Source organism: Salvelinus namaycush, chromosome 16, assembly GCF_016432855.1.
Source record: "Salvelinus namaycush isolate Seneca chromosome 16, SaNama_1.0, whole genome shotgun sequence".
Lineage (NCBI taxonomy): Eukaryota > Metazoa > Chordata > Actinopteri > Salmoniformes > Salmonidae > Salvelinus > Salvelinus namaycush.
The window spans coordinates 37,538,996-37,555,027 of record NC_052322.1 but is presented as its reverse complement, the minus strand read 5'-3'; the positions used below and the strand labels follow the sequence as shown (position 1 = coordinate 37,555,027).

The window sequence follows — 16,032 nt, the reverse complement described above, 5'->3', positions numbered from 1 at the left end:
TCTCTCTCTCCCTCTAGGTGTGTTTTTAACTCTCTCTCTCTCTCTCTAGGTGTGTTTTTAACTCTCTCTCTCTCTAGGTGTGTTTTTAACTCTCTCTCTCTCTCTCTCTAGGTGTGTTTTTAACTCTCTCTCTCTCTAGGTGTGTTTTTAACTCTCTCTCTCTCTCTAGGTGTGTTTTTAACTCTCTCTCTCTCTAGGTGTGTTTTTAACTCTCTCTCGGTGTGTTTTTAATTCTGTCTCTCTTTCCACAGTTGTGTGTGTGTATAGTCCCGTGATGTTGGCCCACTCTTCTCTCCTGTTGCTACTCTGTCTCGCGCGGCTGCCCACCCCCATGTCGGCCCTGCCCTTTGAGCAGAGGGGATTCTGGGACTTTGCGATGGACAGTGATGTGGGAGGGATGATGTCAATGATGAGAGATGAAGAGGAAGGCTCGGCAATAGAGGAGCTGCCCCCTCCTGATCTGCCCTCATGCCCCTTCGGGTGCCAGTGCCAACGCAGAGTGGTGCAATGCTCCGATCTGGGTGAGTGTGTGTCTCACCGTAAGCCTGAAGCACTTCTGTGTTTATGTGTGTATGTATGTGTGTGTGTGTGCCATTGTGCAAGTTTATCTGTGTGGTTACCTGAAGCAGGGTGCAGTCATTTGTTTTGGAGGCAAGAGAGCCCAGTAGAATATGAATGGGAGGCAGAGAGGGTTCAGCTGGTTGAGGTTATTCTGTGAATTACTTTGTGCATTGCGTGACTTCAGAGAGAGAGAGAGAGAGAGAGAGAGAGAGAGAAGATAGAATGGGATCTGATGGTGTATTATCATAGAGAGGAATTTATCTCACGGATAACGGGTGTATTTTGTATTTTGATAAAGAAAGGCATGTCTTAGAGGGATTTTCTGTTCCCGACATGAGAGAGAGAGAGAGAGAGAGAGAGCGAGAGAGAGAGAGAGAGAGAGAGACAGAGAGAGAGAGAGAGAGAGAAAGAGAGAGAGAGAGAGAGAGAGAGAGAGAGAGAGGATGAAAGCTCAGTGTGTAATTTCCTTGAGGTCTTTAATGAGCTGTTTCATGGTCTTCTTGACACACACAACAGGATGTTCAACGGAAATCGAGGGAAGGATGAGAGAGATAGAAGGGAAGAGTGTTACTAAAGAATGGATGGAAGCCATGTGTTTGTGTTTATCCTTAGCTTCGGTGGAGAGGATTGGGAAAGATCAGTGTTGTATGTCCAATTTCATTAACACTGAAATAGACAGGTGCTCAAACACATGAAAACGATGATCCTATAGTGGATCAGAGGCATCATTTTCAATTGATTATGTGTAAAATGATTTAATCCTTCAAATGGATAGAAGTGAGGGGGAACAAGGAACACATACAGATGTAGGATTTTAATTTGATTACCCTGTTCATGGAAAACGTTCATGCAATGCAGGAAATGTAAAACTTGTAGTGTGTTTGAGGTTTAAAAAGGCTTCTGAAGTTTGGCATTTCTTTGACATGTCAGACTTGATTTCCCCTAACGAAAAAGGTATCAACCCCTACAAAAATGTCCATTCATTATAATCCACATAATGATTCACATGTCCTGTTGCTGCATGATTATTTTCCTGCTGTAGCAAACTGGCTCAAATTAAGATCCTACATCTTAACACACGCAAGCACGCACATACACATATAAATGTATATAAATACACAGATTCACAGACCATAATCCTTCATTCTCCTAAATTATAGTCCTCTCAAAGACTTTACAGTCTATGTGCCAACAAAGGCCAATGACAAGCCTGGAAATAAATGCTTATTATCTCAAAATATGAACATTGTAGTTGTATGCACTATGTGTGTGTGTGTGTGTGTGTGTGTGTGTGTGTGTGTGTGTGTGTGTGTGTGTGTGTGTGTGTGTATTTTTGTGTGTGCACGCACTGTGCAGTAGGTCTGAGCGTCGTGTATGTTTGTGTAGTATTTCTTTATATTTCTGCATGGGCAAGTGTGTTGTTTTTTTTGTGTGTAGCTACAGTAGTACTCTTCCAGTTAACTATTATATTGCAAATAATAGTCTGTACTTTCTTATTCGCTTTTGTTGAATCATGTCATTTTCATCCCACCACCTAACACTATATTTCCTGTCCCAGACTACTGAAGTGAGTAAATGTGGAAGCGTATAATTTGCGAGTTGTCAGTGCTTATTTAGAACAGATGTATTTTGGCTATGGCGTCTGTCTCTGTCTCTGAGTGTATACCAATTTTCTGTGTAAAACAGTAGTGGGGTTTAGGTGTAGTGGTTAGAGAGAAAGGATTTGGGGGTACAGATTGGAGTTTTGCTGGGGTTTGGGGTTTACATTGGGGTTGGGTTGTTGAGTGGGTGTGGGGTGTTGGTATGGGCTTTTATGGGCTTTTGTTTTGGGCAAAATGGTTGTGACTACACACTGGAGAGTTGTGTGGTACAGTGGTAAAGACTTTGTTTTGGGGCGGTGCTTGGTTAAGCGTTTTGGGGCGGTGCTTGGTTAAGCGTTTTGGGGCGGTGCTTGGTTAAGCGTTTTGGGGGTACGTGTTCTGTCAAGGGAGGGGTCTGAGTTGTGTTAAAATTACCCATATTGACCAGAATAGGTTTCTTCAGACACACAGAACATCCTGTATGTTGAGTAGAGACATTGGTAGTGTTCAAAGTGTTGCAGTGTGTTGGGTGTCCTGGTTGTGGTCAGGAGGGTGTAGTAGTGTGCTCTGTGTCAGATGTGGTCAGGGTGTGACAGGGGAACAGTAGGTGTTGCTAGGTCACCAGCAGTAAGAGGGTTGTTGCAACAGTGTGATGGTTGCTGGACTGGGTTGCAGGTCGTGATTCATTTTGTGGTCATTGCAGTGATGTATTACTGCCACACTGGCAGTCATGAGTCATGAACGCAGTAAAATTTAACATGACTGTTGAGTCAAGGTAATCTCCTTTTATGCACTCAGGACATGTGTTGGTAGTATCCAACCTGCTAATGGCCTGGTACTCAGGGCTCTATTGTCCTTCCAACCACTCTGACATCAATGCAATAGACAATCACATCAAACACTTATCATCAACCATATTGTGCTTTTAAAACTCACCTCACTGTGATTGATCAATTTGAGGAAAGAAACAGGTTGAAACAGAGTGGAAAACATGGTAATTCTGGAGGTTGTTTCAAAGCCTAACAACCAAATGGACAGCGCTTTCTAAGGTGATGATGAATAAAAACACCCATACACATATTAGAGGCATATATATGAGTCCAAGACTTTAAAAAACGGAATTAAAATAATGATTGTCCCGTTCGTTTTACAATAGATACATACAGTATCCTACCGCATATTATGCACCGGATTATTATTTTTTTTAACAACTGATTTAAGATGTCTTTAATTGGTCTAGCTAGCCTATATTCCAAACATTCGCCTTTGAGTGTAGGCTGTATTATTATGCATACTGGGTGGACTGGTTACCTTATAATACACTCCAAAGTTTCTATTCATGAATCTGGGAGTTTAATTAATATTTTTTTTATTTTACCGTTATTTTACCAGGTAAGTTGACTGAGAACACATTCTCATTTACAGCAACGACCTGGGGAATAGTTACAGGGGAGAGGAATGAGCCAATTGTAAGCTGGGGATAATTAGGTGACCGTATGAGGGACAGCTTGGAGAATTTAGCCAGGACACCGTGGTTACCACCCCTACTCTTACGATAAATGCCATGGGATCTTTAGCGACCACAGAGAGGCGGGAAACCCGTTCAACATCCCATCCGAAAGACGGCACAAGGAATATATATATATATTTTAGACCTGATGAAAGAGTGCCTCCTACTGGCCCTCCAACACCACTTCCAGCAGCATCTGGTCTCCTATCTAGGGACCAACCAGGACCAACCCTGCTTAGCTTCAGAGGCAAGCCAGCAGTGGGATGCAGGGTGGTATGCTGCTGGCTGAAATATGTTTCGTTGTGAAAACATGTTACTTTCCATGTTCCCGAAGAGATTTCATTTGGTTTCCCACATTAGGAACTTGGTAGCTGCAGGAACAGGGTTGGGGGGCCCATGGTATAGAGTTTGGGCGGAATAACACCCGTCGCGCAGCTAGAGGCTGCATTGTCCTCAAACAGTGGTTGATGTGTGGAGGTAAATAACCGGAGTAGCCTACCCAAACGAACAGGCGGGAAAGCTTCCATTCGCTATTCAAGTGCATAGGCGAATGGCATGAATTTTTTTCCGCTACTCCTGTTCATGCCCATTTGATAAAGGACCATTCTAAATCTAAACTAATTTAACATAGTATAGACAATATTACATTGAGAATAGTCTGATGGGTGACAATATGATGATCACTTGACGAGAGAACAGTGTGTGCAGCCTGAGGCAAGGAACAGAGCGCAAGCCTTTTTCTAGGACTTTCTCAAATCATCAAAAGCCTAATGTAGCATCATGCAGCCCATATATGTTTTGATTTCTAAGACATTCTAAGGTTTGTATAATTAACAACTAAAGTTGCCAAATAACTAAATCTAGCGTAGCGTAGCCTATATCACTTTTACGCTCAACCTATAGCTTTAATATGCGCACTCGCTCAAGAATGGGAAAAATATCCTTTCTTTTTTATTTAGCTATGTTCGATTATGTTCTTCTTCCTATAAAATCATAATATAAAATAATGACATGGGACTCATAAGCATATCTTGTCGGCTAAATGAACGAGCCTACAGCATGGAGCATAGCCAGATAACATACAGTTAGTTGTAGGCCAACTCATATTCTGTTAACTGTTAACATATCATGTTTCTTTGGACCTGCCTAAAATAAATCATGGATTTATTGTTATGGTGTTTAATCAACTGATTTATTTGACTTGTTAAAATGGAGATGTTCCAAAGGCATATATTAGCAGTTTGTATTTGTGGAGATGCTAAACGTGTTTAAGCAGCCTTTTGCATGACAATAACCAGCTGACAAATTGTTATGACCGCCACAGTCCTAGTCATGATGAGATGTAACCATGGCAGCGGCTTGGTTCTGTTGACCTGGCCAATCGACCGTCTGAGAACTGAAACAACTTAACAATGATGTTGTCTCATTAAAATGGTTCACTGAGTTGAATCATGTTTATAAGAAGTTTAATCAGAATCCTTTTGGGGACCAGAATGTACCAAGTAGGATGAAAGATCAAAGTAATACAATCCTCCGTTATAAAAACACTAGGGTTTCTGACAACTGTTTAGTCACTGGCTGCAACACACCAGTTTGTCCAACCCACAATTTGAGAAACTCTTCTATTACATTGATATTGTCACTGCCGGAGTTCTTGCACATGATAGACGATGACATCATGTTCTGGTTTAAAGTTTGGAGTTGAACAGAGAGACCTGTTTTCTTAACACGAGGAGACAATCAGGTCTCTGGTTGTAAGCAGGTGTTTCTCTGCAGTAAATTAACTGTACTCTCATATTGCCATAGGAATAGTCTCTTTATCATCTGTGTGTGTGGTGTGTGTTTCTTTGTGCCCTACTGCGTCGTCCTAATTTACTTGATGTGATCTTGCTGATGGTGTTGCAACGTCCTTTGGGACTTAGTGAAATCTCAAACAGCTGGATGACATCTGGTGTCCCCATCTGGGTGTGAGGGCGTGTATGTATGTTTTTGTTCCGTATGTGTATGAATCCCCACTGACACTGTGTGTGTCTGTGTGTGTGTGTTTGCAGGTTTGACTGAGGTGCCTAAGAGCATTCCCGCTGACACCAAACTCTTGGACCTGCAGAACAACCGCATCACTGAGCTGAAGGAGAACGACTTCAAAGGCCTCAGCAACCTCTACGTAAGAGAGAGGGAGAGATAGAGAGGAGAGAGAGAAAGGGGGGGTGTAGAGATTGAAGACGGAGAGGGAAAGAGCAATTACATTTTAACTGGCCTTTATTGGCCCAATTCAAGAGGACAGAGTTCCGTCCCTCATCTCCTACAGAAGTTCTTTGTCTGAGACAGCTATGTTGACCACTTAAACAAACCACCAGGGAAGGACAACATTCCCAGTCAGTCACCTTAGGTAACTGAACAGAAATACTTTTCAGATGGAAAACCCAGCAGGCAGGTAGTCGTGCAGGCAGGCAGTCGTGCAGGCAGGCAGTCGTGCAGGCAGGCAGTCGTGCAGGCAGTCAGTCGTGCCCTGCAGTCAGTCGTGCAGGCAGTCAGTCGTGCCCTGCAGTCAGTCGTGCAGGCAGTCAGTCGTGCCCTGCAGTCAGTCGTGCAGGCAGGCAGTCGTGCCCTGCAGTCAGTCGTGCAGGCAGTCAGTCGTGCAGGCAGTCAGTCGTGCCCTGCAGTCAGTCGTGCCCTGCAGTCAGTCGTGCCCTGCAGTCAATCGTGCAGGCAGTCAGTCGTGCAGGCAGTCAGTCGTGCAGGCAGTCAGTCGTGCAGGCAGGCAGTCGTGCAGGCAGTCAGTCGTGCAGGCAGTCAGTCGTGCCCTGCAGTCAGTCGTGCAGGCAGGCAGTCGTGCAGGCAGTCATGGTGAAAATGTCTTCATCCACAGAGAGGTAACTGTTAGGTAACCTTAGGTAACTGAACAGAAATACGTTTCAGATGGAAAACCCAGCAGGCAGGTAGTCGTGCAGGCAGGCAGTCGTGCAGGCAGTCAGTCGTGCAGGCAGTCAGTCGTGCCCTGCAGTCAGTCGTGCAGGCAGTCAGTCGTGCCCTGCAGTCAGTCGTGCAGGCAGGCAGTCGTGCCCTGCAGTCAGTCGTGCAGGCAGTCAGTCGTGCAGGCAGTCAGTCGTGCAGGCAGTCAGTCGTGCAGGCAGTCAGTCGTGCAGGCAGTCAGTCGTGCAGGCAGTCAGTCGTGCAGGCAGTCAGTCGTGCCCTGCAGTCAGTCGTGCAGGCAGGCAGTCGTGCAGGCAGTCATGGTGAAAATGTCTTCATCCACAGAGAGGTAACTGTTTTAATTCATGTTGTGAGTTTCCTCTCTGGCCATGTTCAATATTGGGCTTGGTCATCTGTTCTGAGTGTGCGACAGGCATAAATGAAGGCTTTCCGGGAGCAGAGAGGAGAGGATGTGAGCTAGAATATTCCCTTTAGCTCCAGGCAGAGGCTGGCCACACTCTGGAGTAGAGAAGAGGAAAAGAGAGAGGGGTGGTTGGAGAGAGGAAGACACTGACTGGACATAACTAGGGCACTTAGGAGAGAGAGTGGGGGTGGGGCAAAGGTAGCTTACTTGCTTATTTACTCACTCCCCTCCCTCCCTCGCTCTCTCATTCTCTGTCTCTTTCCATCTCTCAGGCACTGTCCCTGGTGAATAATAAGATCAGCAAGGTCCACCCCAAGGCCTTTGTTCCTCTGAAACACATGCAGAAGCTCTACTTCTCCAGAAACCTCCTGACTGGAGTCCCCAAGAACCTGCCCTCCTCTCTGGTGGAGCTGAGGATCCATGAGAACCGCATCAAGAAGGTCCATGAGGGGGCCTTCTCTGAACTGGGCAGCATGAACTGCATAGGTCAGAGTTCATTAAAGATTACAGAGCCATTCAATGCTTCACTATTACCTCAGCATATTCAATATGCTGGAATTGAATCAAATTTGCCACAGCCGTGTTCTAATGTGTCTTATGTATGTTCTTGTAGAAATGGGAGGGAACCCCATCCAGAACAGTGGGTTTGAGCCAGGAGCCTTCAAGGGACTGAAACTGAACTACCTGCGTATCTCTGAGGCCCAACTCACTGGAGTACCCAAGGGTACGCAGTACACAGAGCAAGTGGTTTACTCAGAAGTGATCATAACTTATTGAATGCAGACCCTGTAGCTCTTAAAGACCAGAGTTGGAGACCAGTTATGTACAGTGTACATTATTCTGATGGACCGTATTGTAAGCAGAAGTTGGTGTTTTGATGTTGTATCAGTAGGTTAGTTAAGAGGCGTGTGTTCTGTCTCCTCCAGAAGGTTAGTTAAGAGGAGTGTGTTCTGTCTCCTCCAGAAGGTTAGTTAAGAGGAGTGTGTACTGTCTCCTCCAGAAGGTTAGTTAAGAGGAGTGTGTTCTGTCTCCTCCAGAAGGTTAGTTAAGAGGAGTGTGTACTGTCTCCTCCAGAAGGTTAGTTAAGAGGAGTGTGTACTGTCTCCTCCAGAAGGTTAGTTAAGAGGAGTGTGTTCTGTCTCCTCCAGAAGGTTAGTTAAGAGGCGTGTGTTCTGTCTCCTCCAGAAGGTTAGTTAAGAGGCGTGTGTTCTGTCTCCTCCAGAAGGTTAGTTAAGAGGCGTGTGTTCTGTCTCCTCCAGAAGGTTAGTTAAGAGGCGTGTATTCTGTCTCCTCCAGAAGGTTAGTTAAGAGGAGTGTGTTCTGTCTCCTCCAGAAGGTTAGTTAAGAGGAGTGTGTTCTGTCTCCTCCAGAAGGTTAGTTAAGAGGAGTGTGTTCTGTCTCCTCCAGAAGGTTAGTTAAGAGGAGTGTGTTCTGTCTCCTCCAGAAGGTTAGTTAAGAGGAGTGTGTTCTGTCTCCTCCAGAAGGTTAGTTAAGAGGCGTGTGTTCTGTCTCCTTCAGAAGGTTAGTTAAGAGGCGTGTGTTCTGTCTCCTCCAGAAGGTTAGTTAAGAGGAGTGTGTTCTGTCTCCTCCAGAAGGTTAGTTAAGAGGCGTGTGTTCTGTCTCCTTCAGAAGGTTAGTTAAGAGGAGTGTGTTCTGTCTCCTCCAGAAGGTTAGTTAAGAGGCGTGTGTTCTGTCTCCTCCAGAAGGTTCGTTAAGAGGAGTGTGTTCTGTCTCCTCCAGAAGGTTAGTTAAGAGGCGTGTGTTCTGTCTCCTCCAGAAGGTTCGTTAAGAGTGTGTTCTGTCTCCTCCAGAAGGTTAGTTAAGAGGCGTGTGTTCTGTCTCCTTCAGACCTGCCAGACAGTCTCCATGAGCTCCATCTGGACCACAACCAGATACAGGCCATCGAGCTGGAGGACCTGAGCCGCTACAAACACTTGTACAGGTGCGGATAAGAGAGAAATACAATGGGATTCACATGGCAGTGGGCAGCTATGTTTGCGTAGGCTGAGTTAACTGCCATAATTGAGTACTGAGAGCCTCCAGTTGTTAATGTTAAGTACCCCACTGCAATGTATGTAATAGCTCTTTGAGACTGAAATAAAGTCTGCTTGATTGAAAAAAGAGGCAAGCATTGATAAAAGATTTCTGTGTGGACACGTTGTCTACCCTCCATTCTGGATCTTTCTTAGGCAACCATGCCACCCAGTGGTGACTTCAAGAAATACTGGTAGGCGTTAGACAGATAAGGATGATGACACTCAGTCTCTCTCTGTCTCTCTGGTTGCCAGGTTGGGTCTGGGCTTTAACCACATTCGTATGATAGAGAATGGCAGTCTAGCTTTCGTCCCCCGCCTGAGAGAGTTACACCTGGAGAACAACAGACTCACAGCAATCCCCAAGGGTCTGCCTGACATGAAGTACCTACAGGTGAGTGACTGTGTGTGCACGTGTGTCTGTGTCTGCGTGTGTGTATATACGGGTGTCTGTGCCTGTGTGTGTGTGTCTGTACGGGTGTCTGTGTCTGTGGTACTGGTAGAGTTGTATTCATCAGACAGGTTAAGGGCCTTGAAGCACCTCTAATACAACACCATGCTGTCCCCCTCCCACCATGTAGGTGGTCTACCTCCATTCCAACAGCATCAGCAAGGTGGGAGTGGATGACTTCTGCCCAAGAGGCTTTGGGATGAAGAGGTCGTTCTATAATGGCATCAGCCTCTACTCTAACCCTGTCAACTACTGGGAGGTCCAACCCGCTGCCTTCCGCTGTGTCAGTGACCGTCTGGGCATCCAGTTTGGCAACTATAAGAAATAAGCACAGGGAGAAAGTGATAGAGAGGATGGAAGGAGAGAGAGAGGAGGAGTGGAGCAAAGAGGAGTGAGAGAGGAGGACTGGGGAGAGGAGGAGGTTGAGGAGAGAAGGAGGCAGAGACCAGAATTGGGGAAAGGAGATGAGTAAAATTGCCCTGACCAAATTTAAATCTGTATTCGATAGAGAGAACGAGAGATGGTGAGGACAGATGAGAGAAGAGAAACAATAGAGATGTGTTTGTATTCTAATTCCAACTATAGAGATCCTGTATTCTAATTTTGGTTCCAACCATAGAGATCCTGTATTCTAATTCCTGATTCTAACCTTAGAGATCCTGTATTCTAATTCCTGATTCTAACCATAGAGATCCTGTATTCTAATTCCTGATTCTAACCATAGAGATCCTGTATTCTAATTACAGTTCCAACCATAGAGATCCTGTATTCTAATTCCTGATTCTAACCATAGAGATCCTGTATTCTAATTGCTGATTCTAACCATAGAGATCCTGTATTCTAATTACAGTTCTAACCGTAGAGATCCTGTATTCTAATTACAGTTCTAACCGTAGAGATCCTGTATTCTAATTCCTGATTCTAACCATAGAGATCCTGTATTCTAATTCCTGATTCTAACCGTAGAGATCCTGTATTCTAATTCCTGATTCTAACCGTAGAGATCCTGTATTCTAATTCCTGATTCTAACCATAGAGATCCTGTATTCTAATTACAGTTCTAACCGTAGAGATCCTGTATTCTAATTCCTGATTCTAACCGTAGAGATCCTGTATTCTAATTCCTGATTCTAACCGTAGAGATCCTGTATTCTAATTCCTGATTCTAACCGTAGAGATCCTGTATTCTAATTCCTGATTCTAACCATAGAGATCCTGTATTCTAATTCCTGATTCTAACCGTAGAGATCCTGTATTCTAATTCCTGATTCTAACCATAGAGATCCTGTATTCTAATTCCTGATTCTAACCTTAGAGATCCTGTATTCTAATTCCTAATTGTAGGAGAGAAACATACAGTGTGAGGGGAATAGAAAGGGAAGGATGTGCTTGCCCAATCCACATTTCAATATCTGACTTTTTTTAAACCATGCTAATCAGGTATTAAAGCCTGAAAACAGGGTCAATAGAAATAAATAAATACTATTGTGTTTGTGTCAAATTAATCAGTACTCAGAAATATATTTTTTTGAGGATGTTTTCTTCCCCAACCAAATTGCAAAGATGAGATATATGATAAGAAATATTTCGAAGCATTTCCTTCAATATTGTTTTTATTACAAGAGCTTTATTTGTTATTATTACAATTTTGGTGTTATTATAATTTTGGTGAAGATACATTACAGGTAAAACATAGAAAAGCAATGCCTGTATATAGATGATCATATAAGAGGTGCTCTTTTTACATATGTTTGTTGTGTGTCTATTTGGGAGTCACATTTGAACCTTCCTTCTATTGCTAACATCAGACTTATCAGGTGCTAACTTGGATGCCATAATCAATTCGTACTGTATGTCATAAGCAAACCCAACCTATGGAAAGAAAAAGATTAAGGTTGGAGTCAATTCCACTATTTCAAATCAGATTCCAAAATGGAAGTTGTCAGTTCCAATACATCACAAATCCAAACAAAAACATATATTTCTTATTCCTTTGATTTGATACGGCTGAATTACCATCACAAGTGGAACTGACCTCAACCTGGAGATGTCAGTGTCAATTAGGTAGGCTACTCCCCAGGGGAAACTGCCCTGAGTCCGATTCTTCCTGGGCGCCATTTTGTGTCCATCCCCACTTCAGCATCCAGTCTCCTGAGTGTATACAGTGACAGTACAATAAGGGGTGAACCGCCAGAGTGGGACTTGAACCAGCAACCCTGCAGGTCCAGAACCCTTGGCAGAGGCTGCAGCCAGGGAGGTTACAACAGCAGTGTTTGATGGATTGTTTTGCACAGTGTCTCTGTAATGCTTTCTCTGCTGGGTTTCCTCTGGGTATTTAGTCTGTGTAAATGATAGATGTAGTTGCCTTAGTTCTTAATGCCTTTTCTATACTCTGCCAAGCTACTGCTGCATGTAAGAATAAAGATTTTTTCAGCCTGACTATAGCAGAGAGAACGTGTGATGGTATGGTGGTGGAAAGAAGCTGTGTGAGAAATAAAGGACAACTACAACATTGGCCAGGTTTGATGAGTGGACATGAAGGGAAGCAAAATCACACAGTTTCTCTTTAAATGATTCACTAAGCAAGAAACCATGGTTCACATTATGGCACAGATACACCAGTGGAAGTCAGTGCCATTTAAGATTAGAGAGGACGATTTTTTTATGAGCCTAACGTTCCCATTTTTGCAACTAAAACAAGAACATAAACATAAACTAAAACATTTTTGCAACTAAAACTTTTAGACAAATTCAAGTAGGTCCATCCCTGTTTCATTCCGTTTGCTTCCATTTTAAGAAATGTTTTGCAACAGAATCGGCGGAATGAATACACCCCATGAACACATTCATTCTTGCCTCTATGCGCTCTCCTCTCACCTTTTCTCTTCGGTTGTGGACTTCACCCGCTAGACAGGGTTGGGGAGTGACAGATTACATGTAAGGGATTACAAAAAATTGTAACTGTAATCTGTTACGTTACCAGCAAAAATATTGTAATCAGATTACACATACTTCTGAAAAACTAGATGATTACTTCGAGGATTACTTTTAAATTCAGAAAGGATGTTTGTGAGGAAAAAAAGCATTGACACTTCTCTGTTTTCCCAATGACATTCAAATCAGCATTGAAAAAAAGGTGCAAGTTTAAGTTTGTTCCTCCTGAGCGAGTCTGACCACAAGTCAGAGACCACTATGATGACACACACAATGTGTTTGATGGATTGCAGGAAAAGAGCAGGAATAGGCTTTTGTAGGCCTTAAACATTCTAGTACAGTTAAATAGTTAACACACATACACACATGGACGCAGCGGTCCAAGGTACTGCATCTCAGTGCAAGAGGCGTCACTATAGTCCCTGGTTCGAATCCAGGCTGTATCATATCCGGCCGTGATTGGGAGTCCCATAGGGCGGTGCACAATTGGCCCAGCGTCGTCCGGGTTTGGCCGGGGTCATAGTAAAAAATAATGGGTTCTTAACTTACTTGCTTAGTTAAATAAAGGTTACACACACACATCACACTGACCAAAAAGTTATTTTGTTGGCATTTACGTATGTCCCCATTCCCAGTAAAACATAATCAAAACCTATTTCTTTCACTTGCTGTGCTGTTTCGTTGTTCATTTGTTCAGTCGTTTCATTCTCAACTAGGATTTCTATGGAACGCCGTTTGTGTCTTTGCGTGTCAAAAAATATACTATTTAACACTTTGACGTGTCAATTAAGCTTGTTGACCAATCAGGACCTGAATATGACTGCACGTCACATAATAATTTTAAGCGTTCATACATTTTTTACGTAGTTATTACACATTGATTACACTATCACTCGTATTTCATATGTCACAACGATTCATCCGTACGTATGCTATGATGCTGGTAAAGTTGTCTCACGCACCTACAGTGCTGGTCATAAAAAAAGCTAGCTAGCTCATGGATGCAAACAATGTTCTTCCCCAAAAACATAGGAAAACGACATAATCTGTTTCAGTAGTTATAGTTACCTCGCTAACTATATAGCCAGGTGTCATCTTCTAAAATAACCCTCATAAAACAGTTCTTATTTGATTAATGGTGGTCGGACCCATCTATGTGAAGCTAGCCACAATAAGGATTAGTCACAACAGTGGACTTTGCGTTAAGCCTTCAAAATAAAAGTATGGCATAATTCTACTATTTGTATTCATTTGCATCACTGTCAATAACATACTGTAATGACCGGACTAGATCATAAAGGAACAATTGTCCAGACAGAGGATTGAGTTAACGAATTGATGGTTTATTAACCCAACTTTACACAGGCTACTGTTTGGCCGTAGCCCACGCCAAATAAATGAAAGATACCCTACAAACCAACCGTGACCTTCTCTTGTGAAGCCCAGACGTAAGAGGAAGAACAATGGCTAAACCTGGTCTTAACTTCCAATGCTCCATCCCCCTGCCCAAACCCCCTCCAGGGATATGGGGGACAAGGAAGCGGGAACGGGGAATACAGTCCGTGGCTCCGGGGAACCACGCGGTGACACAGGGAGGGAGACAGGGGGGAGTGGGCTGTCTGGAGCCTTGTCTGCGGCACCTGGGGGTGGGTGCCTGGAGAATGTCATTGTCAGAGAGGGGAATTGTGGGGGTCCCTGGGGTTTGGGGAGAAGAAGCCCCTCTGTATGGGGCTAACCTGTCCCGGTGCAGTGCCACCTTTCTCCCCCTGGGAGGAAGCTGCACCCGGTAAACAACCTCCCCTACCCTCTCCAGGACACTGCAGGGTCCCACCCAGTGACTGTCCAACATGGGGCATCTGCCTTTTTTCCTTAGGGGGCTGTAGACCCAGACCAGCTCCCCAGCCACAAAGTGCCTTCCCCGGGTGTGCACGTCATAGTTCCTCTTCTGCCTCACACCTGCATTCACCAGCTGCTCTCTGGCGAAGGTGTGGGCTGTCTCCAGGCGATCCTGGAGTCTCCGGGCATACTCCGGCCCCGGGGGAACATGAGGGCTATCCAGGGGCCAACCAAACGCCATCTCCGCAGGGGGTGCGGATCTCTCCCCAGCATGAGGAGGGCAGGCGTGCAGGAGGCACACAGCGCTCTCTCCCGTCCCTCCCGCCCTCGCAATGGCGGCAGCCGTCTGCAGTACAGGGCCGAGGGGACATGGCGTCAGTGTTGGAGTGGCGTGCCCCTGACCTGTGCACCACTGTGAAATCATACGGCTGAAGCTCCTCCAACCAGCGAGCCACCTGCCCCTCTGGCTCTCTGAAAGACATGAGCTACTGGAGAGCAGAGTGGTCAGTCCTTACAGTAAAGGGCAGGCCACCCAGGTAGTACTTGAAGTGTTTGACGGAAGCCACCACAGCCAGGAGCTCCCGCCGGGTGACACAGTAGCGGCGTTCATGTTTGTCAAAAGTTTTGCTGAAGTACGCCACCACTCTCTCCCCCTCTGGCCCCACCTGTGCCAGCACCTCACCCATGCCCACATTGCTCGCGTCTGTGTCCAGGATAAAGGGCAAGGTGAGGTCAGGGGGGGCGAGCACGGGGGCCTCGATCAGTGCACGTTTGAGGGTGTTGAAGGCCTCCTCACACTCCACTGTCCATGTGAAGGCCTTGTCCTTCGGCAGCAGGCGGTTCAGGGGAGCAGCGACGCTTGAGAAGCCCCGTACAAACCTACTGTAGTACGAGGCCAGGCCCAGGAAGTTCTTCAGCTGACGCTGGTCGGTGGGGATGGGCCAGTCTCGGACAGCCCCCACCTTGTCCTCCATGGTGCTGATCCCCTCTTTCCCCACTTGGTGGCCCAAGAAGGACACCTCTCTCCTCATGAAGTGGCACTTCTCGGGGTGGAGCTTCAGACCTGCGGCAGCCACCCTCTCCAGCACACGCCGTAGCGCCACCAGGGCTGACTGGAAGGAGCTGCCATGGGCCAGGATGTCATCGAGGTATACCAGACACTGCTGTCGGGGGATGCCATCCAGCACCCTGTTCATCAAATGCTCAAAAAGTGTGTTTTTTGATCAGTTTAATAACATGCTTAGGGAATGTGATTTTGGGAAAGAGGTCATTTTAGTGGGAGATTTTAACATTAATTATGAAGACAAGTCTTGTAGGAAAACCCTCAAACGGATCACTAATACCTTTGACCTTACACAGCTAGTTAAAGGGCCAACCAGGGTGACTTGTTGCTCTAGAACACAGATTGATTTGGTGTTCAGTAATAAACCAGAGAGAGTGACTAAATCATTCAATATGGTTACTGGGCTATCTGATCATAATCTGACACTTATAGCCAGAAAGCTGTCTAAGAGCAGGTTTAACCTCTCTACTGTTAGAAAGCCGGATCAACTAAGAATACCTAAGAGTGAATTAAACTATTTTGAAAACGCAATTAAGGGAATTAACTGGAATGATCTCTTGTCCTATACAGATGTGGAAGCTGATAGTCAGGTTTTTCTATCCACAATCCAGACTACAATAAATGGTTTCCTAAAGAAAATCAAATCCAAACCTGGCCAAAAGAGCACTCTTCCTTGGCTAAATGGAGAAGTCTGGAAATTGATGAAAAAACAAGATTATGCTCTAAA

At 45.0% G+C, this 16,032-nt stretch overlaps 1 protein-coding gene across 1 annotated transcript; it reads left to right on the top strand.

Annotated features, from left to right (window-relative positions):
- The first annotated feature begins 274 nt into the window (after window positions 1-274).
- On the top strand, window positions 275-9,858 carry bgnb (biglycan b). The gene is made up of 7 exons (XM_039010196.1): window positions 275-521; window positions 5,703-5,815; window positions 7,261-7,474; window positions 7,602-7,712; window positions 8,837-8,930; window positions 9,277-9,415; window positions 9,603-9,858. The coding sequence occupies exons 1-7, from the start codon at window positions 275-277 to the stop codon at window positions 9,798-9,800; spliced, it is 1,116 nt and encodes a 371-aa protein (XP_038866124.1). The 3' UTR covers window positions 9,801-9,858.
- Window positions 9,859-16,032: the final 6,174 nt, after the last annotated feature.